We start from the raw sequence: 24,050 nt of genomic DNA on the forward strand, positions 1-24,050 counted from the left end.
TTAATATAGTGTTCACTGTGCACCAATGAACCAGCCTGAACCTGCTGAACAGATGGGGAGCATCAATTACACAACTTCTAGGGTTCAAAAGGAAATAATGACGGCAAATGGAAAGACACAAGAGCTGAGTTCTGCCACAAATGAGCTGTATGACTTTGAACAGGTCCCTTCTTCTGTGTCTCTGTTTCCTTTTCAATAAAATGAGGGAATCAGATTAGAGAGATTCCAAGGCCACTTCCTGACGTAAGAGTCCATGATTCCAAGCTGATCCTTTAATAAAAGGACGGTAAGATGGCAGAATTGATATCAGGGCAAACAAGGACAGGGATTGCCTGAGTTCAGCTCGAAGGAGCCCACCCCAGACAGGATCCGGGGTGCTGCCCCAAGGGATTTCTCCTCCACTTCTCTACCCTACCATCTGGTGGGTACTACACTACCTCTGAAGCTGACTTGTCTCCTACTCTGACTCACTTCGTTTGCATGGGCATTTCTTTCCCAGGTCAGCTGGTCAAGTGTGCCCCAGCCCGCTCCAAGCTGTCACCATCCGTGGAGAAAACACTGGGAACCTACTGGAGGAAGCGCTTCTCTCAAAGACAGGTGTCTCTAGGCGAGGCTGGCACAGCCGGGTCACCTGGAGTTGCCCTCGGGGCACCCCGCCCTCTGCCATTACCTGCCTGGCACGGGCACTGCTGGCTCAATGGGCGAACTCGGCCTCGCCAGCTCCGAACCCCACCCGCAGGGCGGGGGCGCGGGCCACTGGACCACTCCAAGGGCCACCCTGCCCCCCGAGCCCCCGCCCCACCCGCAGCCTCCGAGCTTCAGAAGCAGGAACGCCCCGGGGTCTGGGGTCAGAGAGGACCCCCAACCGCAGGGCGGCAGGGGAGCCAACCGGCCGCGTCCCCAGCCCTGCAGTCACCCCGGCTGATCGAGACGGCCCGACGTCCCGCAAGGGCCCGGGCCCTGGCTCCGGCTCCCCCAATCACCCCAGGCCCTCCCGGCCCCCCTCAGGCCCGCCCTCCAGGGCGCAGCCGCAGGAGGCCCCTCCGGGCCGGGCCGGGCCGGGCCTAGCCCCCGAGCACGGCCGCGGGGCCTCCTCCAGCACCGGCGCCGCTCCCCGAGGATGTCCCCCGGCGCCCACCAGAGAAGAGTGCTCACTCACCTGGTCCGAGGACGGCGGGGAGGGGGCGGCCGCGAGGAAGCGGGGGGTGGGGAGGAGCAGCAGCAGCAGCAGCAGGAGGAGCAGGAGGAGAAGGAGGAGGAGGAGGAGGAGGAGGAGTAGGAGGAAGAGGCGGCGGCGATCCCCGCGGGCGGCAGGGGCTGCAAGGGCAGGGGCGGCGGCGGCGGGGGGCCCGGCTCCCTCAGGCAGCAGCCATGTTGCTGGTAAAACTCCAGCAGACACGTGGGGGGAGTTTGGCCCTCCCCTGGCTCTTCCTCTTACCCACAATGCCCCGCCCTGGAGCGGAGCAGAGCTGTTCCCCACTCCCCGACCCGTACTTTCGCGCCGGACCAGCAGATGGCGCCGTGGCACCTCCCTCTTTCCCCGCCTTCTCTCTATTCCTCTCCTTTCTTCTCCACCAATACCGCTGTGCCTAGAGAGTAACCGCCCTTCCCCGCCTTCCTACCACGGATAACTTCTTCTCCTAGGCCGCAGGGTGGCGCTGAAGCGCAATGGACTGGGGAGAACCAAAAAGCTAATTTCTGGCAGCGGTGGGATTCGAACCCACGCCCCCGAAGAGACTGGAGCCTTAATCCAGCGCCTTAGACCGCTCGGCCACGCTACCTCGATGGAGAAAGTGGTTTCCCGAGATCTAGTCAATCTATTGCAGTGAGACTTCGCGCTCTCTTTTTTCTTTCTTTTTATTTTTTTTGGAGACGATTTAAGATTCAAGTCAAAAGTAGGAGCCAGGGCTTCCCCGAAGAATTCACCCGCCTCCAGATAAATTTCTGGATGTCATCACTCAGTCTTGTCTCCTGCATTTCAAGAAGTAAACGTCTAAACCACATCTCCCCTCCTAGCTTCCCCACCCTCTCCCCAGGAATGTTAGTTTCTGGAGGGCATAGACTGTTTCTTTTTGCATCCCCAGTGACAAGACCAAAGCCTTGCATATACTGGATATTGCGTTGAACACTGACACTATCGCGATGAATTGAGCTATCTAGTAAAGATGACTTTTTTTTTATTGCTCCTTTTTTTAAATTTAAAAAATATCTTCCTTTTTTAAAAAAAAAATCATCATATTTTTATGAACGTCTTTTGTTTTTGTTTTTATCTAATCTTATTTCTCTTTCCTTCCCTTCCACTTTACCCAGGCAAACAAAAATTAAGACATAAAGGCGGTAAATGCAATTCAGCAAAAACCAAGCAATTCAATCAGCCAGCACGTCTGTGGGTAGTTGCAATATTCCACAGCCGTAGTCGTCCACCTCTGGGATTCAGGAAGGGGTGCAGGAGGTATATATTTTCTTAGCTCTTCTTTGGGGCTGCTTTCAGTGACATTTTACAGTGTTTTCCATTTACATTACTATAGTCACGTATATTGTTTTCTAGCTTCCTACTTCTTTACTCTATCCCAAATCATACACATCTTCCTAGGATTCCCAAAAGGACAATAGCAAAGTATTAACACCATATGAAAGGTTGCTTCAAATCACCAATTAGAAAAATTTAAATTAGAATAACTCTGAAGTTTCACTTCTGGTGAAGATGACAAAAGACAGAAATAGTTGATGTTAAAGAGGCTAGGAAAAGACAGGAACACTAAACATACTGTCAAACGAGCTGTGAATTGATCCCACCATGCTAGAAAGCAATTTGGAGCTATGCTGAAAAAGTGACCAGGATGTCTATAGCCTTTGATCTAGAAATACCAAGGCTCTGACACTGCAAGGTGGCTGAGGGAAAGCTTTCATATATCAAAATATCGATAGCAGCACTTTTTGCAGTAGAAAAGAACTGGAAACAGAGACTATGATTTGGAAATTTGTTTTACAAATTGTAGCACATGAATGTAATGGAATGTTATTGCCATAGGAAAGGAGAAATATGAAGGCCTTTAACTATAAAAATAATTAAGTTAAAAGTTAAGGACTTGCTCTATGAGCTTCTAATTTGATTTGGGAAGGGAGATGGAATAAGGGTAAGGTGGAAACCATGCTATTTGGCTCTGGTTCCTTGATTAGGTGAAAATACGTTTTGATGGAATCAAACAATCAGAACACAGGGCATGAACAGGACCTCCTTGAATCAATCAAAGCCATTGTGTTAGAGACTTCCTTAAGCAATTTGCATGAAAGGAAGACGTAAACGCAAGCATTTTTTGAGCACTTACTAAGTGTGAGACGCTGTGTAAGCCTATGCGAAAAAGTGCAAAATTTAGCTTTCATGGAGCTCTCATTCTAATGATGGAAAAAACATGCAAACAACTATGTACATTCTATCTATCTATATATATGCAGGTGATTTGAAGGTAATCTCAGAAGGGAAGCACTAGCATTGAGGGATATGAGGAAAAGGCTTCTTGACTTTTAGCTGAAATTTGAAGAAAGCCAGGCAAGCCAGGAGACAGAGGAGGAGGAGGAGCAGCATTCCAGGTATGAGAGACAGCCAGTGAAAAGTCTTAGCATCAGGGAGATAGCTTGTTTGAGGAACAGCTGTCTCAAGAAGAGACAGAGATTCGGAGCAAATAGGGCAAAGGAAGAAATAATCTATGTCAGAAAAAGAAATGGGGAGGAGAGTTATTGGTTCAACAGGCATCTCAGAGAGGGGTGCCCCGGCTAAGGAAAATCCACAGAACAGGACAGCTATGGGCCAACTTTCTTCTCAAAGCCTGCTGATCCACAGTCACTGTAATATCATATGATGTTTCCTTACCCAAATTTTTCCAGTAAACTGAATTTTGCCTCACCTGCAAGAAGTCAGGGGTTAATTTAGATTTAAATGTAAGGTCAGGCAGAGAGTATAACCTCTGCCCAAGTGTTAAGGATTTTCCTAACTGGGACTCGAGAGCAATTATGACTGAACTGAAAACTTTTCATCTAAATAAATTCCCTAGTACTAAATGGGAGATAACAAAGGCAGGACAAAGAAGATACCAAGTGGATGTTCGAGGCCATTATATTTCCCCCATGTGTAAAATGAGCTAATTATTATGAGGAAGTATTATAATGGTACCATATCCTGGTTGGTACCTTGATAAATGCTTGAGTATTCCAAAGTATTATGAAAGGATGTTTCATATATATATATACATATATATACACACAGAGGTGTGTATGTATATATATGTGTATATTATATATATATATATACATATACATATACATATATATTTCCAATTCCAATTCAATCCAACAAGTTTGTATTGAGTTCCTATTATGTTCCAGTCACTGTACTAGGTGCTGGGTATACAAGCACAAAAAGGAAACAATTCCTGCCTTCAAGAAATATATAAGCCTGCAAATTATTTTTTATTTTTTTATTTTAAGCATACTTTTAAAAATTTATTTTTAGTTTTCAACATTCACTTCCACAAGATTCTGAGTTCTAAATTTTCTCCCCCTCCTCCTCCCCCCTCCCCCTTCCCCCTCCTCCCCCTTCCCTCTTCTCCCCCTTCCTCCTCCTCAAGACAGCATGCATGCAATCTGATATAGGCTCTACATATACATTCTTATTAAACATATTTTCACATTAGTCATATTGTAAAGAAGAATTAGAACCAATGAGAGCAACCACAGGAAAGAAGAAACAAAAAAAAAAGAGAACAAATAATATACTTCGATCTGCATTCAGACTCCATAATTCTTTTTCTGGATGTGAATAGAATTTTCCATCATGAGTCTTTCGGAATTTTCTTAGATACTTGCATTGCTGATAAGAGCTAAGTCTATCAAAGTGGTATTGCTGGGTCAAAGGGTATGCACAGTTTTATAGCCCTTTGAAGCCTGCAAACTCTTGATAAATAAAAATTACATGTACACATATGATCCCCATATTTCACCTAGATTTTAGCCAGGCTGAAACTAGTCACCCTACCTGAAAGGAGCTGAGATCCACAAGGTAGAGCTTCCCAGAGGCCTGATTAAGCTCTAGTTGGCCTACATCATTAACCCAATTTCACAGACCTGTTTGAAACGATCACGCTGAAATTTCTCAAGCCAACAATGAGGCAGAGGCCAGAGGATGTAGGAGGGTGACGTCACTCCATAGGATGAGTTTGGGGTAAAGCTTGAGTAGGATCTAGGCAGAGTTCCCTGTGCTCAGTAGGCCAGTCAGAGCAAGAATCCTGGTCTTTGCTAAACTTGCTTTATTGAAGAAAAGTATCTAGGGGAGGCTCTGGTGATAAAGGTAGGGAGAACAGAGAAGATAGGGGTCATTGCAGGGGTGTGCTGGAGCTAGTTAGAATTTAAATTTTCAATATGACAATTTATGCCTCAGAAATCAGCAAATGCTACATTTTAGGTCTTGATCTATTGTTTTACTGATTATCCAAACTTAAGAAAATGATGGAGAAAATATTAATACTGAAAATTAAACTTAAAAATATGTCCTATGTGTATTTTTTCAGAGAGCAGATTGTTAAACATTTAACAGGGGGGTGTAATTGCACATATTCTTTTGATTTTGAGCTGTGGGAATAATACCAGAGATTATTCCTGTCCCAGTCTTCTCTGGGTATATTCACACTATATTCTAGCTTCTTAGGCTGCTTCTGAGCTCTTTAGGAGTTTCTGAGGGCAAGGACTTGACTTACCTGTTTTGGAATTGGCATGAAATATAATAGTTGCACAAATCACCATAATTAGGCATCACTGTCACCATGCAGGCAAGAATGCCCACAGCAGAGACATGACCTGCTTCATCCCAACCTTGTGATAGTCCAATCCCAGATGTAGTAAGGGAAAACCCAGTTTGGGCAATTTTGCTATTTAGGTCAAGCAAGACAAGGAAGGAAAGAAATGGGCATTTATTAAGTACCTACTACAAGGTCAGGCACTGTGCTAAATGATTTGCAAATGTTAGCTCATTTGATGCTCACAACAACCTTAGGAGATAAGTTTATCTCCATTTTAAAGTTGAAGGAATAGATATATAGGTAAATGATTTTTTTTAAAAAAAAGAAATATAAAAAATAAAGTTGAGGAAATAGAGGAAAACAAAGGTCAAATGACTTGCTCGGAGTCACACAGCTAGTAAGCATCTGAGGCTGAATTTGAACTCTTCTGGCCCAGCTCAGTCTATTGTGCTGCCTAGCTCTTACCAACATGTCTCAATTTATATGAGGGAAATATTGCTTAAAAAAACCCAACCACCACGTAAATCAAATGGAATTCTTTGGCATCATTTCTGACTAAATCTAACGCTTTAGTTTTCAATTTCCCTGCTTTTTCCTCTACTCTCCTCCTATCCTATAGCGTCCTTCAAATGATTATTACAGAAACAAGCAGTGAACTTGAGACCAGGTTGAGAAGAGCTTTAAATGACAAAGAAATGATTTTATTTTGTATTTGATCCTGGAGGAAACAAGGAGCCACTGGAGATTGAGTCGGGGGTGGGGGACAAAGGCAGACCTGTGTATTTGGAAGATAATTTTGTCAACAGAGTAGAAGATAGATTGGAATAGGTAAAAAATTGAAAATACACAGGTGTAAAAGCTTAGTTTTGTGTAAGATCATAGAGTTGGAAGGGACCTTTTCCCTTTTTTTTCCAAATTTTATTTAGTATTTATTTCTCCCCAGTTATATGTAAAAACAACTTTTAACATTCATTTTTAAAATTCTGAGTTCTACATCCTCTCCCTTCCTCCTTCCCCACCCCCAGATTGAGAAGGTAAGTAATTCAATATAGGTTATACGTGTGTAGTCATGCAAAACAGATCGATAATAGTCGTCTTGTGAAAGAAAATATAAACAAAAAAACTCAAGAAAAATCAAGTTAAAAAAAGTATGCTTCAATTTGTTTTTAGATACCATCAGTTCTTTCTCTGGGGATGGATGGCATTTTTCATCCTAAGTCCTTTAGAATTGTATTGCTGAGAATAGCTAAGTCGTTCACAGCGGATTATCTTACAATATTGCTGTTACTTTGTACACAATACATTTCACTTTGCATCAGTCCATTCAAGTCTTTCCAGGTTTTTCTGAGAGCCCAATAGTATGGAAGGGATTTTTGTTGTTGTTGTTCACTCACACCCTATTTCTGTGACCCTGTAGATTTTTGTCCATGGAATGTTCTTGACAAAGATACTGGAGTGGTTTGGCATTTCCTTCTCCGGTGTGCCCCCATTTTACAGATGAGGAACTAAGGCAAATAGGAGTTAAATGACTTGTCCCAGGGCCACACAGCTAGTAAGTGTCTGAGGTTTGATTTGAACTCAGGTCTTCCTAATTCCAAGTCCAGGGCTTTATCCACTGTGCCACCTAGTTACCCCAGAAGTGACCTTTGAGGTTATCTAAGTCAACCTCCTTATTTTATACATAAGGAAACTGTGGCTCAAAGAGATGAACAGTCTCTGAGGGTAAGTGAAGTCAGGAACTCTAACAACCACTCTAACAAAGTGCCACTGTTACTGTGACTCACCTCTGAAATCCCTGAATCTGTGATACTGACACATTTAAGACCCAACCAAAGGGAAAAAAAAAACAATAAATAAACAAAAAACCAATAGAAGAGAAAATTTCTCCTAAGTGGGCTTATCTTTGATAGAAAAGGGCCCAGAATATAGAATATTATGTTTTCTGCCTGTCTCACAGGAATCCTGTTATCTTCAATGGCTAAGTTTTCCCCTTAGTTACCCTTTCCTAGAGATCCCTTCTAGTCCAGTGAAGTCTTTGAAGTTCTGGAAGTGAATCAGTGCTTTGACCATTGGATTAAAGCAGAGGTTCCTTTTTTTAATTAGTTAAATTTTTTTCCCTCAGTTACTGGTAAAAACAATTTTTAACAAGATTTTTCAAAATGTTGAGTTCCAAGTTCTCTCTCTCCCTCCTTCCCTCTTCCCTCCTATTCTTTCCCCTTCCCTTCCCCCCTCCTTGAGAAAGCAAGCAATTTGATATAGATTATACATATAGAGTCATTAAAAAATTTCCAAATTAGCCATGTTGCCAAAAAAAACGACAAAAATCTCAAGAAAAATAAAGAAAGTTTAAAAAGTATGCTTTGATCTTCATTCAAATTCCATCAGTTCTTTCTCTGGAGGTAGATAGCATTTTTCATCATAAGTTCTTTGTCTTGGATCACTGTATTATTGCATGTACCTAAGTCATTCACAGTTGATAATTGTACTGTATTGCTGTTACTATGTACAATGTTCTCCTAGTTCTGCTCACTTCACTTTGCATTAGTTCATGTATATTTTCCCAGGTTTTTCTGAAACCATCCTGCTCATCATTTCTTATAGCACAGTAGTATTCCATTATAAACATATACCACAACTTGTTCAACCATTCCCCAATTGATAGGCATCTCATCAATTTCCTATTCTTTGCCAACACAAAAAAATAGAGCAGGGGTTCTTAATTTTTTTTGTGTGTGTGTCATGGACCCCTTTGCAGTCTGATGGAACCTGTGGATCCATTCTCAGAATAATGTTTTTAAATGTATAAAACACATTGGATTACAAAAGAAACCAAATTTTTTTTCAGTAAAATTTTCAAAGTATTGTTAAAATACTCACAGATCCCAGGATAAGGACTCCTGAGCTATCAGTCAGATTTTCCATGCTGGATTAGTGAATGATAACACTTGTAAGGTTGAGAGATTTCTAAACATATTTATCTTCACTGTGAGAACTACCTGTCTATACTAACAAATTCATTTCAACAAATATTTAAATACCCACTATGTGAAGGGCCCCAGGAGTAGAAAGAAATAGTACTTGCCCAATAGATATTTGTTGACTTGAATTGTCCTTATTAGAACTTGAAGTCTAATAGGAGTTGGGGTGTGGTGAAGCTCAAAGATGTAAAGCATTTTGCAAATTTTAAAGCAATATGTAAGTACTAGTTATTGTTATTTTCATTATTAGCATACAGTCATCAGGCCTACAGTCTGGTGACGACTTTATCCCTTGAACCTTCTAAGGCACTCCTGTGGAACTCAAGAAATGTTTATAGAGCAATACTAGGGTGTGTCAGTAAATGTTTAACAACTGGGCTGGGGAGCGGGTGTGGGGGAAATGTATGTTCACATATACTTTTAGGTTTAATATGCATTATTAATACTTTCTTAAGCCTAGACAATCAACAAAACAATAGATCAAGCCCAGATTTGTGCAGATTTCCAATTTCTGAGTTGCAAATACTACTCACACTGAAATTTTAACAATCAGCTCAGGAAAGCTGGCAAGAGCTAATTCCAACACATGCACACACATCTAATTCAATAAGCATCTATTGAATACCTGCTAGGTACCAGGCATTGTGCTATATTCTGGGCTTGCAAAGATAAAAATAAAAGTTTCTTCCCTCAAGGAGTTTACAAGGACATAACAAGTAAATATAAGTAAGACACATACAAAATAAATTCAAAATAGTTTTTCTTGGAGGGTGAGGTACTAGAAACTAATGGGATCAGCGATGGCCTTTGTAGGAAGTGCCACCTGAACCGTGATTTGATTCTATGAGGATGCTATGAAGCACAGATAAGGAGGAAGAGCATCCTATGCATATGAGACAGCTTGTGCCAAAGGCAAGGAGGAAGAGATATAGGATGTCTTTAACAGGGATCAAGAAGTGGGCCAGTCTGGCTGAAACAGACTTATGTCCCACAAGGTAATGTGAGATTAGTCTGGAAAAATAGTTCAGAGTCAGATATGAAGGGGTTTAAAAGCCAAACTACGGCAGGTAGGTGGTGAAGTGGATAGAGTGCAAGACCGAGAGTTCTGAGTTCAAATGTGACCTCAAACACTTACTAGCTGTGTGGCCTTGGGTAAGTCACTTAAATCCAGTTGCTTCAGTTTCTCATTTAGAGAAGGAAATGGCAAACCACTCCAGTATCTCTGCCAAGATCCCCGAAAGAGGTCACAAAGCATTAGACAGGACTGAAATCATTGAACAACAAAAATGCCAAATTAAAGAGTTTTTATTTTATCCTAAATGCAATAGGAATCCACTGAAGCTTCACTAGCAGAAGACTAGTGAAACCTGTGCTTTAGGACTATTGATCTGGCAGCTATGTGGAGGATGGATTGGAAAGAGGAAGACCCTGGAAGCTGGGAGACTAATGAGGAAGTTAATATCCAGGCAAAAGGTTATGAAGGCCTGAACCGCGGTAGAGGACCTGAGAGTAGAGAGGAGGATGGCTAGAAATATGATAAAAGTTGGAATGTGATAAGGCCAAAAGGGAAATTCAGAGTACTGTAAAACAATTTGAGGAAAGATCACTTCCAGCTAGGGGGAGCAGAGAAGTCTGTACTAGAGGAGGTCATGCCCTGAGTTGTACCTTGAGACTTCCTTTAAAGGTTTCAGTAGGTTCAGTAGGTACTTCATATTTCTTGAATTATTTTAGTTGAACAAGTAGAGAGGGAAGTGAAGAGCATACATTAATAGGACCACAGATTAAAAGCTGAGAGGGACTTTAGAGTCCATTGAGCCCAACTCCATTTTACAGATGAGGAAACTGAGGCACAAAGCTAAATGATTTGCCTAGGACCACACAGTGTCTGAGAAAATGCACTGAAGTTGGAGAATGCAGGACAGATGTGGGGGATACAACCAGTAGTCCAGTTTGGTTGTTCGTGTAAGGCAGTGGTTCTCAAACTTTTTTGGTCTCAGGACCACTCCACACTTTTTTTTCCCCAAAATATGTTTTCATTGATTTTGGGTTGTTTTTTTGTTTTGTTTTTGTCTCATCATTGTTTTCCCTAGTATTCCTCTCCTTCCCTGAGAACCATTCTATATAACAAATAGCATTTTTTAAAGACTAAGAGGAAAAAAATCAACATAACTGCTTGATTGATATATGTGCCATTTGCAACACTTGCAGACCTCCCACCTCTGCTATGTTGGTTATAGCTATAGATATTTACCATATTAGGAATTATAACATCTTAGTATTATTATGAAAATAGTTATGAGCCCTTGAAAGGATCTCAGGGATCTCCAGACTACACTTTGAGAACCATTACTGTGGAGGAATAAGATCAAATGAGGCTGTAAAATAGGTTGGAGGTCAAATCACTGAGGGACTTAAGTGGTTTGTATTATCTCCTATGGGTGCTAAAGAGTCACTGAGGGTTTTGAAAACTGACATGCCAGACAAATCTCTTATGCTAAGAGGAGGAACAAATGTTCTGGATCAAATTTCAGATGCAAAAGGAAGCCTTCCAAATTGGATAAAATGGGTAACTTCCATTAAAAAAAATCACTGCTTTTTATTTACTTGGTTCATTAAATTCTGACCCTATAGAGGACCAGAAAAGAATCATGATAAAATGGAGCAACTTGCTGGCTTCAGGAAACACAAGGAAAGTGGTGAAAGAAGTGACTTTATTCAGAGGGATGAATCAGAACCTGGGAGGGACAAACCAACGACCAAATACCGTACTTCCCAGACATCTTCCCAGACATAAAGGATCCAGGTGGTCTTAGAATGCTTGCCTGACAGGAGTAAGAAATAGAAGGAATGAGCTGACCTTATCGGATGCCCATTTTTGCCACACTACTCCCAACACAAGCTGAGCATACCTGTGTAATGTAAGAAAACTGTGCCAGGATGAAATTAAGATGGCAAACAAGTATTAAGAAGGGCCAATCCTTACCTTTATTTGTTGGAGTTCACTTAGGTAGTTAATTTCATGGTACTGTATCTTTCTCTCCCTCCCTCCCACCAGCCCCAACTCCTGAAGGAGAAATAGACTTCAACAGCCAGAATCACTGTACTTTTATTTTGTTATTCGTGATGCATTTGAAAAGCTCCTTCGTTTACTTATTTATCTATCTATTTATTTACTTAGTATTCAGCCAAGTCAGGCCATTGAATGCTTTTGTTATTCAGTTGTCTCTGACTCTTCATGACCCCATTTGGGATTTGCCTGGCAGATACTGGAGTGGTTTGCCATTTCCTTCTTCAGATCATTTTACTCATGAGGAAACAGAGACAAACAGGCTTAAGTGATTTGCCCAGAAGTCACATAACTAGTAAATGTCTGAGGACAAATTTGAATCCAGGAAGATGAGTCTTCCTAACTCCAGGTCTGGCACTTTATCTAACTTGCCACCTAGCTGCCCCCATTGAATGGTAATCAGACTCAATTTACTTCATGGGCTCAAATCACCTCCTAGTTTTCTCCAGAATTGACCCCAGCAGAAACAAATTACACGTCCCTTTCCCCATGAACTAGCATTAGAACCACTCTGGACCTCAATTTCCTCATTTGTAAAATAAGGAGGTTGATATTGGGCGACCTGTAAAATTCCCCTTCAATTCTCTAGGTCCAGGGTCTTTGTGAGAGGTGGTATTTTCTAGTTTGTTTTTCCTATAATAGCCAGGCTGCAAGCAATCATCTGGTTAGAAATGCAAGCCACTTGACCTTAAAAGATTGGAATTTTTAAAGTGGAGTGAATTCTTCTACCTCTTTAGAAAGGCAGCTTTTGAACACAGAAAGACTTTGAAAGAACATGCAAAAAAGGGCTTTGAATGAAACTTGTGCTTAAACTCCCCAAGTCTCTAAAACCTCAAGGAAATGTAAGGCTACTTATTTTTAACCCCTGATCCTGAGTAAGGTACCACTGTGACTGGGAGAGCAAGAGAGGAAACCTAAGACTTGATCTGAAGAGGAAGGTGAAGTGTGGGTTCTCAGTTTTCTTCCTTCACCTGGAATATATTGGGCACCTATTTCGTACAAAGCTGGATGATACATACGAAAGATATGAAGATTCAGTCCTTAACCCTAAATAATAATACTAGATTCATATAGTGCTTTAATCTCATTGGATACTCACAACAACCAGGTTTTACCTATACTACATGTATTTTTAACCTCAATTTACTGATATGGAAATGGAGGTTTAGAGAAAGTAGTAATAACTAACATTTATATAGGGCAAGTGCTTTATAATTATCTCATTTGATCCTCACAATCTGGGAGGTAGGTGCTATTATGATTCCTATTTTAGAGATGAGAAAGCTGAGGCAAACAGGGGAAAGTGACTTAGCCAGGATCACACAATTTGAGGCCACACTTGAACTTGGGTATTCCCAACTCCAGGCATCACGCTATCTATAGCACTACCTAGCTACCTCATAAGTAAAGTGATTTGTTCATGGTCGCAACTACTTAGTGGTAAAGAATTTAAACCTGACATGGATTCTAACACTTTTCCCCTACACCAGATTGCCTCTAAATTAATTTTATAATCTACCTTCAGAAAGAGAAGGGAAAGAACAGTCACATCACGCTAGTGGCCAGATAACACATCTGTTACCCATCCATTAAGTAAAAGTTCAATAATCTGGTGGTAGGCTTAATTAGCAAAAATTCTGAATTACAAACTTTTTTTTTTAAGAAATGAATTTTTATTACTTTCAAGGACATACAGCAACTCAAACCAGACCAACAAAAGTGTTTTCCAGTAGTATTCCTCAGAGAACATTCTTCAATGAATAGATAAAAATGCTTTGTAATTAGCATATCACTTATTTCCATGGAGATGGATACTACTAAAGTGCTTCAGAATAAATGATAAGTTTGTTCTTATCCATATTTTTAAAACATTTGCCCTGAAATTTTATTTGTACTATTAATTTGCAGTCTCTGAAGACTGGATAAGCAAAGATAAATTTCAGTGTGACCATGTGTGAACAAACTGAATTAGCTGAGTATGAAAAAACAAGTCTTTCCCTTAGTTGAAATACAGCTCTCAATGGACTATAAATGGAACTAGGGAGCTGAAAATTACATTTTTATCAGTGGAGATGTATTTTATTTATTTATTTATTCTTTTTGGTTAGGCGCTCATGGTTAAGTGACTTGCCCAGGGTCATGCAGATAATAAGTGTCAAGTGTCTGAGGCTGCATTTGAACTCAGGTCCTCCTGACTCCAAGGCCTGAGATCTATCCACTGCACCACCTAGCTGCCCCATCAGTGGAGATTTAGACAAAAAGTAATAATGAAGAAAATCTGGTGGATGTTGAGGGCCAGGAACGGTATACTATACAAAGTCTTCCATGGTGTGGTGTGTTTGTTTTTACATTAAGATGCTGAATAAATTTCCACTAGCATAAAAAAAAAAAAAACTCAAACATGCAACAATATCACTTTCTCAAATGTTTGCTTTATAACTATCCTGCTCCCCACTGAGACTTGGAGGTAGAAATATGTTGCATACAATGTTATCAAACCTTATTTAAAAGCTTGCTGAAGGAAATATAATTCAAAATAGTATATATATATATATATATTTTTTTTTTTGCTGTGTAATAGTAATAGTCAAAACATTAAAAAATAAAGGCATCTGAGCTGAATGAATAGAGAGAAATCCCCAGAAAGCTCCCCAAGGTAGAAAGAGCTTAGGTGAACTACATTCCCTCCTAACTTGGGCACCCATGGTATAAATCCATAGGAAGAGACTTTCTAACTTTATTCCAAACATTTCCAAACTTAATAGTTTCCCCAATCAGTTTGCATTCCATGAAAAGCAAACCTGAAGATTCCTCCTACCCCCAAGAAATGAAAGAGTCTTCAGAGTCATGAAACCTAAGGTTTCCTCCAGTTAGCCAAGTTTGTTTTGGTGACCAAAATACTAACATTGTTCACCGAAGACAGAAAGGAGTGAATACAGCTCAACATATATAGCTTCTCCCCTTGGAAAGGAAGTAGCTCATTCAATTCTAACAGTTAAAAAATATATTTTAAAAAAAGGTTATGTTCATTGCTAATACAACCTCAAAAAGTAGTCTAAGTTCACGACATTACTTCCTTTTATCCCTTCCCTCCCTCACCCCAACAAATATACTGCCTTCACAGGCATGTATATATGTTTCTTTGCTTGTAGCAAAGGGAAATCCAAAAGTCCAAATGTGAAATACAAAAGTTAGTTTCATAACACATTAAAAATGCATTTTTAGGGACAAATGAAGAAAGTCTTTTTCTCCTTTCTAGCTTTAAAAAAAAAAATTCCCCCTCCCCCAATATGTACAAGGATGATGGTGAAAGCTTCATTGGGCTATTCCTCCATCAATGCCCATGCTTCTTCAGCCTTCTCATAGTACTTATTGGCTAGCCGGCCCTTCATGGCTTCCATGGCGGCCTCTGCAGCTGCAGTATAGAGGTCACCTTAAAGAAAAAGCAACACAAGAAAGGAATGAAATTTATCCCCTGAACGGTTACAAAGACAACTCTGGGCAAAGAAAACCAGGTTCAATTTGCCAAGGGCCAAACTTGCTGTGGAAAAGATTTAGGTCAGACTTACCAGAAAAAGATTTCTCTTGGGGCAGCTAAGTGGCATAGTAGATAAAGCACCAGCCTGGGAAATCAGGAGGACCCAAGTTCAAATGTATCCTCAGACATTTGACACTTAGTAGCTGTGTGACCTTCGTCAAGTCACATAACTTATATTGGCCTCATTTCCTCATCAGTACAATGGGGATGACACTAGTACCTAACTCACAGGGCTTTTGTGAGGTTCAAATAATATTTGTAAAGTGCTTAGCACAGCACTTCAATAAATAGTAAATTTGCAAAGTGCTTAGCATAGCACTTTAATAAATAGCTTTTAATAAATGCTTCCCTTTTTCTTGAAAAGCTCCATTAAGTCACACAACTATTCCCTCCTGATTTCTATTCTATGTAAGAATGGCTCAAGCACATTGTAGAGGTAAAGTTCTAACTCTACAATTCTAGGACGTGCTTGATGACTTTGACATAGTAAATTGGGGGAAAAATCTTTGCAGCAAGTTTCTCTGATGAAGAATTCATTTCTAAGATATATAGGAAGCTGATTCAAATTCATAAGAAAAGAACCATTCACCAATTGATAAGCAGTCTAAGGATATAAACAGGCAGTTTTAGAGTAAGAAATACAAGCTATAAATAGTCACATGAAAAAATGCTCTAAATTACTAATAATTAGAGAAAAGCAAATTAAAACAACTCTGAGGTACCATCTCACACTCATCAGATTGGCAAGGTTGACAAAAAAGGAAAATGATAAATGCTGGAGGACTGTGGGAAAATAGGCACATTAATGGAGCTGTTAAATGATCTAGCTATTTTGGAAAGCAACTTGGAACTATGTCCAAATTGTTATTAATTAAACTGTGCGTACCCGTTGACCCAGTGATATCTTTACCAGGTCTATGCCACAAGGAAATCAAGAAAGAGGAAAAAGACCCAGAGAAACAAAAATATTTATAGCAGCTCTTTCCACGGTGGCAAAGAATTGGAAACTGGGAGGGTGCCCATCAGTTGGGGGATGGCTGAACAAGTTTATGGTATATGTATGTGATGAAATACTATTGTGCTATAAGAAATGATGAAGGGGACAATTTCAGAAAAGCCTCGGAAGATTTGTATGAATTGATGCAAAGTGAAGCGAACAATTTATATGATAACAATAATCCTGTAAGGACAAACAACTTTAAAGATTTAGGAACATAATGGAACCAATCAGAGTTTCAGGGTACCCATGATAAAACATCTTATTCAACTCAAGATAAGGATGATGGATTCAGAGTGCAGACTGAAGCATATATTTTGGACATGGCTATTGCAGGAATTTATTTTGTTTGACTATTGGGTTTTGTTTTTCCTGCTTTCTTGATGAGTAGGGGGAGGCCAAAGGGTCAGAATTTGGAACTGGAAATAAAATAAAATTGAATTAAAACAGAAAACAAATTTTAAAAAAAGCATAGTTACTCAAAACTACATATTAGCTATGTTAGAAAATGTATATCTCCTTTGTGATTCTATTGAATTTGTCAGAAAGGAGATGGTTGCTTTGTCATTAGTTGTCTGGACTTGTCCCACTGTCTTTTCATTCACCCCTGAATTTGTAGAATTGGTTTTCCTTTGGTAGAACTGCAGACAATGGGGACATGGCTCTGCTTTCTTCATTTGATGTTTATGTTTTTTCACATTTAAAACTCCTTTTACATGTCATTCCTAGTTCATGTTATTTGTAAAAATATTTTGCACATAGTAAGTACTGTGTGCGTATGCATGTATACACACTGTATATGCACACATATACATATGTGTATGTATAAATATAAATGGAATATATATTTCAACACTATTTATTAAAGAATTCTTTTTCTAGTTTTTATTTTCTATGGGTTTGTAGACTACAAATACTTAATATATAATTGCTTCTATTTCTGGTATCATTATTCTATTTTGTTAGTCTTATTTTTCTGTTTTTTGCCCAATCCCAGACAGTTTGGATGATAACCACTTTATTACTGTTTTAGAGACTGAGACAGCAAGTATGTTTTCTCTACTCAATATTCCTGCCAGTTTGCTTTCCCATAGAAATTTCTTTAAAAATCTCACCAATTGATGGATGTTATGTTAAATCTGTTAATTTATTTGGAGAGGATTGTCATTTGCTGATTAGACTCACCCATAAACACTTAATGTCCCTTAAATTATTTAGTTTTTCTTCCATTTCTGAAGATCCTGGTTTAGAGTTTCGTTTAGGAAGACTGTATTAAGAGCCAAGTATGTAAATTCTCAAATATTTAATTTTTTTAATGTGTGAATGGGGTTTCTTGTTTTTATAACATTTTCTTGGTCTTTATTGGCAGTATATGAGAATGCAAATAAGTATTTACTAAACGAAGGAATGAGACCACAGCTTCTTGGAACGAAAAGGTTGGGTAAGAAGATTAACAGAAATAATTTTTTTTCTACGTCTTTGACTTGTTTTTCATCTTTTACTTTTTCTAGACTGTGGGGGTTTTATAGCACAGTTTTAGAAACTATAAAGCTATAAACAATAAGAATTGTTCTATGAGCACATCCTTTGAACACTACATATGAATGAGTACAATTTTCTGCATATCAATAAAAGTGCTGTACCAGTGTTAGGCTGGAGATATTCAGTTGGAGTTTAGTAAGTAGATATTTATTTAGTACTCAAAAAAATTTGTGAATTTGTTTTTGTATTTATAAAATTTGTACACAGAAAAAGTTCCTTAAATTAAGAAAAAATTTACTATGTTTTTGTTTATTCCTCTAACTTTTCCTAATGACCAACCAAAAAAGGGTAAGACCCTTCCTTTTCCCTGGCAGTTCTTCCAATGATAAGTAGTTTTTACACAATTGTACCATAAGTTTCAATATACAAGTTTTTAAGTATACAAATAAAATAACATTTTTCAAAGTGAAAAAGATTGCCACATAGTTCAAAAACTGTGTTTATAACCTGCAACCTAAACTCATTTATTTTATCTGATCTTTCATGTTGAGGGCATTGGATTTTCTAACTATTCTATCAAGTTATCTACAAAAGAAAACTGATATTTTGACCTCTTCATTCCCATGTTAATGCTCCTGATTTCTTTTACTTGTCTTATTACTAGGATTTTTCATAGAGATAGAGAATGGATTTGTGATTTGTACTGATAATAATAATGGTAGCAGCTAATACTTACACAGCACTTATTATGTGCCAAATATTTTACAAATATTATCTTATTTGAGCCTCACCACAACCCTGGGAGGTAGGTGCTATTATTATCCCCATTTTACAGATAAGGAAACTGAGGCAACCAGAGGTTAAGTCCAGGGTCACACAGCTAGGAGGTATCTAAAGCTGGATTTGAACTGAGGTCTTTCTGACTCTAGTCCCAGAGCTTTATTCACTATGGCACCTAGTTCCTTCTCAGTATAGAAACACCTAGATAAGGAAATCCCTCTACAGGCTGGCACCTTCTCTTCATCATACAGTCTTAGAAAATTGCCTATGGCACTAAGAGGTTAAGTTTCTTGGCTATGATCACACAGACAGCATTTCTCATACTATGTCATTTATTAATGACGAAAGTGAAGACTCTTAATTTAGTGAACACCCTTGTTTTTGAGCCTGTTTTTGTGGGAATGCTTCTCTCATTCCACTGCATATTATTTTAACTCTTCGTTTTCTCTGATGGTGGTGTTCGAAGTTCTGGAGTAGTTGTAAGAAAAGCCTGCAAAAGTATGCAAGAGGTTCTGAAAATCCTATCTATCATTCCTCTTTTATGAAGCTTCTTAAGACTATTTCAACCAAAGGGCAGCTAGGTGGCGCAGTGGATAGAGCATTGGCCCTGGAGGCAGAAGGACCTGAGTTCAAATCTGACCTGAGACATATTTCCTAGCTGTGTGACTCTGGGCAAGTCACTTAACCCCAATTGCCTCACTTAAAAAAAAAAGAGAGAGAGAGAGAAGAGATTACTTCAGCCAAGATGGATTTTCCCCCCTTTATGGCTTCAACAATAACTTCTCTCTTGCTTTCTTTTTTTTTTTTTTTTGGTTGTCTTCTCAACAGAATTATAAACTCCCTGAAAGCAAGGACCTTATCTTATACTTAGTTTAAAGCTACCACAAAATTAAGATGGTATTCTTTATTCCTGTTTACTTCATAAATTGTACATACCATACGTATTGACCTTACAGCTATATTGGTCAAACGTATTGTTTTATAGGTTAGAAAACTGAGACCTGCAGAGGTTATGACGGAGGGAGTATGGCATTGAACTAAAAAATAAAAATCTCCCTGTGTCTCTGTCTCTCTCTCCTTAAAAGAGCCTGAGCCCAGACATGGGCCTCTGGCTACTTCTGTTTTGTATTCCATTCCAGAGCTTAGGTGACCAAATAGCAAACCTTAGCTAGATACATCTAGCCTTGGAGGAAACCTTATGAATTCAAGAGGTCTAAAGCTTCTGGATCCCTCAGTCAAAGCTGACTGCCAGCATGAATGTGATACACCTCCACCCTTGAAGATGACCACCAGCTAGAGGATGAGCTCAGGCTCTGGCCTGGTTATTCAGATGAGACAGACCTAGAGGGAATTGTTTGGACAGTACAAAACCAAGTAGAAATTTGAAATGCTAATTTAACAATTCACTGAACTGCTTCATGTTTTGATGTCCTGGGAGAGTGTAACTCTAGTCATAAACTACTGTTGTTTGTTTTTCTTTGATAATATGTGTTTGTGAGTCTCCTATGTTAAACATTTCTTTTGTGTGAAGAAGATAAATTGCTACTTAAAAAAAAATTAACATGGTGCTAGGCACCGAGTAAAGTTTCAAGAAAGATTGATGAATTGACCACCAATAAGGCCACAGCTTCCCCTCCACCCATTCCACCCAACAAGGGAAATAGCCATTCTACCTGATCTTTTTGGGTCCTTCTCTAGCTGGAAGCCACCTGTAAACAGCATTTCAGCCTCTCTTGCCAGGAGGGTGTGCCGGGGTTCATCCTGTATCCCGTCATATTCACCTCCTTCATCATAATCTGTTGTATTTAATGCAGTATCATACCAGTGTAGGGCCTCCTTCCAGTTCTGTGTTCTGGGGAATAGGGCAGAAACAAAAGAGGCATGTTTATCAAAGCAGCAGAAGGGGAAACTATATAACAGAGAAGATACAGGTGGATCCATGACGGGAACAGGCTGCAAGGGGATCACAATGTAGTATCCTAGATCAACTGTTCGCAAACTTTTTGGTTTCAGGACCTCTTTACGGTCTTAAAATTTTTGAGGACTCTTCCAAAGTACTTTTGTTTATATGGGTTATATCTATCAACATTTACTATATCAGAAATTAAAACATAAAAATTTTTAAATATTTATTACATTTATTTAAATATAATAAATCTATTACATATTATCATAAATGAAATTTTACGAAAAAACCTCCCATTTTCTAAAACAAATAAATTTAGTGAGAAGAGTAGCAATTTTTACATTTTTTCTTGTTGCAAATCTCTAATGTCTGGCTTAATAGAAGACAAATGGATTCTCATTTCTGTTGCATTCAATTGTTACGACTATGTTATTTTGGTTGAAGTATATGGAAAAAATCTGGACTCATAAAAATATGTGATTGGAAAAGGAAGGAGTATCTTAATAGGCAAATAACCTTAGTATTATTACAAAAATAGTTTTGACCTTGTGGACCTAGGGTCTTGGGGACCTCCAGGAGTCTTTATACCCCGCTTTAAAAACCTCTGGGCAAAAGCAATGGGCTGAACCTATGTAGATGAAATTCAAAATGGAGAACTGTAAAATATCGCACTTGGGTTGACAAAACCAACTTCAGAAGTACAACATAGGGAGCTGGAGAGAGACAGCTGTTCTAAAAAAGATCTGAAAAAAGTCTCAGTGGACTGTGAGCTTAATATGAGTCAGCAGCATGATCTAGTAGCCAAAAGATCTAATGCAAATTTGGGCTGTGTTAAGACAGGTGCAGCTTCCAGGATTAGGGATGTGTTAATCATCTTGTACTTTGTCTCTGTCCAATCTCTTCTGGAGTACTGTGTTCCATTCTGGGCACCAAGGTTTAAGAAAGACACTGATAAACTGGAGAGTGACCAGAAGTGGTCAACCAGGATAATGTCATGGCCTTGAGGATATGATCTGAGAATCAGCTGAAGGAATGAGGAATGTTTAATCTGGAGAAGGAAAAACTCAAGGGAGAACATGAAGCTGTCTTGACAAGTACTGGCAGGGATGGCATATGGAGAAGGGATTAGACTCATCTTGATTGGCCTCAGAGAGCAGCACCAGGAGCCATGGGTGAAATTTGAGCCAGTGTCAAGAAAAACTTTCTAACTATTTGAGCTGTTCAAAAATGGCATAGGATTCCTCAGGAGGTAGAGGCTTTGTCTTTCTTGAAGGGAGGTCTTCAAGCAGAGACTGGATGAGTACTTGTGAGGTATGTTATACAGAGGATTCCTTTCACCTCCAGATAACCTAGATAGCAGGAAATGATTTTGCATGTGATTTATCTTACCTGGCTTGCCACTACCAGTATCAAGGGGCAGTGATGGGCACCCATGGATCACTCCATTAAAGTTCATCTATACTATGTTTCTCATATAGGCTGGACAGTGTTACCAGTCAGTCAGTCAGTCAATAAACATTTATTAAAAGTCTATTATGTGCCAGGCAGTGTGCTAAGTGCTGGGGATATAAAAAGAGGCAAAAGACAGTCCCTACCTTCAAGGAGCTATACCCTTTTCCTCACTCTATACTTCTCAAACAAGCGAGGACAGGAGGGTTCCTCCAACTTGTGCAAAGAACAGCTGCTACTTTAAAGGCAGGTAAGACTCCCCTGGTTCCTCTGGTACTCCATTTGTCCTGACTTCTTGGGACACTTGCTGCTGGTTTTTAGAGACAGCAAGGGGCAGTCACACTCCTTCCTGCTAGAGACTTAGATAGGAAACCTGGTCACTTAACTCAAGTATTTTCCAGTCTGCACTCCTTTCTCCACTCTACTCAACAATCTAGCTTTCAACCTCATCACTCACCAAAACTGTGTCTCCAAAGTTACCAAGCCTCCTCTCCTCCTGGATGCTGTTTTTACTCTTGGGTTTTCATGACATCACTTTCTCTTGACTCCCCTCCAACTGGGTCTGACTGATCCTTCTCAGTCTCCTATGCTGGATCATCATCTATATCATGCCTCCTAATCATGGATAGCGGGGCAGCTAGGTGGTAAAGTGGATAAGAGTTCCAGGCCTGGAATCAGTAAGACTCAGCCTTCCGAGTTCAAATCCAGCCTCAGACACTTCCTAGCTGTGTGACCCTGGGGAAGTCACTTAACCCTATTTGCCTCAGTATCCTTATCTGTAAGATGAGCTGGAGAAGGAAATGACAAACCATTCTAGTATCTTTGCCAATGATGGGATGTTTGGGTGCCTGTGCTTGGACCCCATTTCTCTCTTGCCTCAGAAACACTATCTCTGGCAGTTTCTCCCCAGCCCAAGGACACTGTGCCTAGCAATTATTCACAAGTGGGCCCCAGCAAGACCCTTATCTCTTTCTCTGGTGCAGTTACAAAGAGCAGCTGAAGGAATTATTAGTTTGAACTGACTTTGCACTGGGTCATAAAGATATTCTTACCCACTGGACTATCTATACTACCGCCTTACCTCATTATCTACATCTTGGACTTCTCATTATCTGTATTCTAGACTTAAGACATATGTATACTCCCTATATCTATCTTGTTAAACAAGATATTGACTGGTGGCAGACTGGACAACTCTCAGTTATACCTGAACTCTAGTTAACTTAGTGCTGTAGCAGGCCTAAAACCACACCTCCATGTGGTCCCCATTGTGGGCTTTTCCCAGTGAACTCTGGATAAAACGCCTGTGCAGTAGGTAGTAGAAGTGCATGTTCCTTTAAGAACTGACCAATCCTTAACCATTCCCACCCTGAATCACCTAGTTAGCATATTTGACACATGTTTTATTATATTTTATCCTATATAAACTTTAACTGCACCCCGAGGTTGAAGGTTCCTTAAGAATCCTTGCCCACTGAAAAGCATAACAATACATCTTTGCCACCTTGACTTAAAGAATGCTTGAGTCTATCAATTCATTCCAGACGACCCCATCCTGTATTCCAGTCTTTGAGGGGTCTCAACCTCTCAAATCACAACACCAAGAAAACTCCAAATGGTGTCATGGAGAGTCGCACATGGCTGAAAAACTACTAAACACACAACTGTGGATAGATCCCAAGGCCCTGTCTTGAGCTCTCTTTTCTTTCTATAGTCTTGGTTAATCATCAGCGCCCATGGATGTAACTTTCATTATTAAGCAGATGGATCCCAGGTCCCATATATTTAATCAGTCGCCAAATCTTCCCTTTTCTGTCCCTACAACATGTCTCCCATCCTACATCTTCTCATTGCTCCCACAGACACCACTTTAGTAGAGATCTCTCACTAGCACTATTGCAATAATAGCATCTTAATTGGTCTCCTTGACTCAAGTCTCTCCACACCCCAATCCATCCTTATGCGGCACCACATTCAATACACAATAGGACTTATTCAATGCTGAAGCTGAGGACCTGTGTATAAGTGCAGCTCTGACCATGTCACTTCCCTCTGCACTGC

The 24,050-nt window shown here is 39.7% G+C and overlaps 2 protein-coding genes and 1 non-coding gene across 5 annotated transcripts in view; all 3 read right to left on the bottom strand.

Annotated features, from left to right (window-relative positions):
• LOC114051930 (DNA-directed RNA polymerase III subunit RPC5) overlaps positions 1–1,317 on the bottom strand; it is a 32,970-nt gene extending 31,653 nt beyond the window's left edge. For 2 of the 3 annotated variants that reach the window (XM_027874342.1, XM_027874343.1), the window contains exon 1: positions 1,160–1,317. The gene's annotated coding sequence lies outside the window, so the exon portion shown is untranslated. Of the gene's footprint in view, positions 1–471; positions 576–1,159 lie in introns of those variants that run through there. The other variant, XM_027874344.1, reaches the window with a different exon arrangement.
• Positions 1,318–1,699: 382 nt separating this feature from the next.
• Positions 1,700–1,781, bottom strand: TRNAL-AAG. Its single transcript has one exon. It is a non-coding gene; the product is annotated as a tRNA-Leu (tRNA).
• Positions 1,782–14,002: 12,221 nt separating this feature from the next.
• LOC114052311 (eukaryotic elongation factor 2 kinase-like) overlaps positions 14,003–24,050 on the bottom strand; it is a 59,753-nt gene continuing 49,705 nt past the window's right edge. The window contains exons 16-17 of the mRNA XM_027874861.1: positions 20,308–20,486; positions 14,003–15,270 (exon numbers count right to left, since the gene is read on the bottom strand). Of these exons, the coding sequence (XP_027730662.1) occupies positions 15,161–15,270; positions 20,308–20,486 (289 nt within the window). The 3' untranslated portion in view covers positions 14,003–15,160. The remainder of the gene's footprint in view (positions 15,271–20,307; positions 20,487–24,050) is intronic.

Source organism: Vombatus ursinus, unplaced genomic scaffold (genome assembly GCF_900497805.2).
Source record: "Vombatus ursinus unplaced genomic scaffold, bare-nosed wombat genome assembly UNPS02014807.1, whole genome shotgun sequence".
Taxonomy (NCBI): Eukaryota; Metazoa; Chordata; class Mammalia; order Diprotodontia; family Vombatidae; genus Vombatus; species Vombatus ursinus.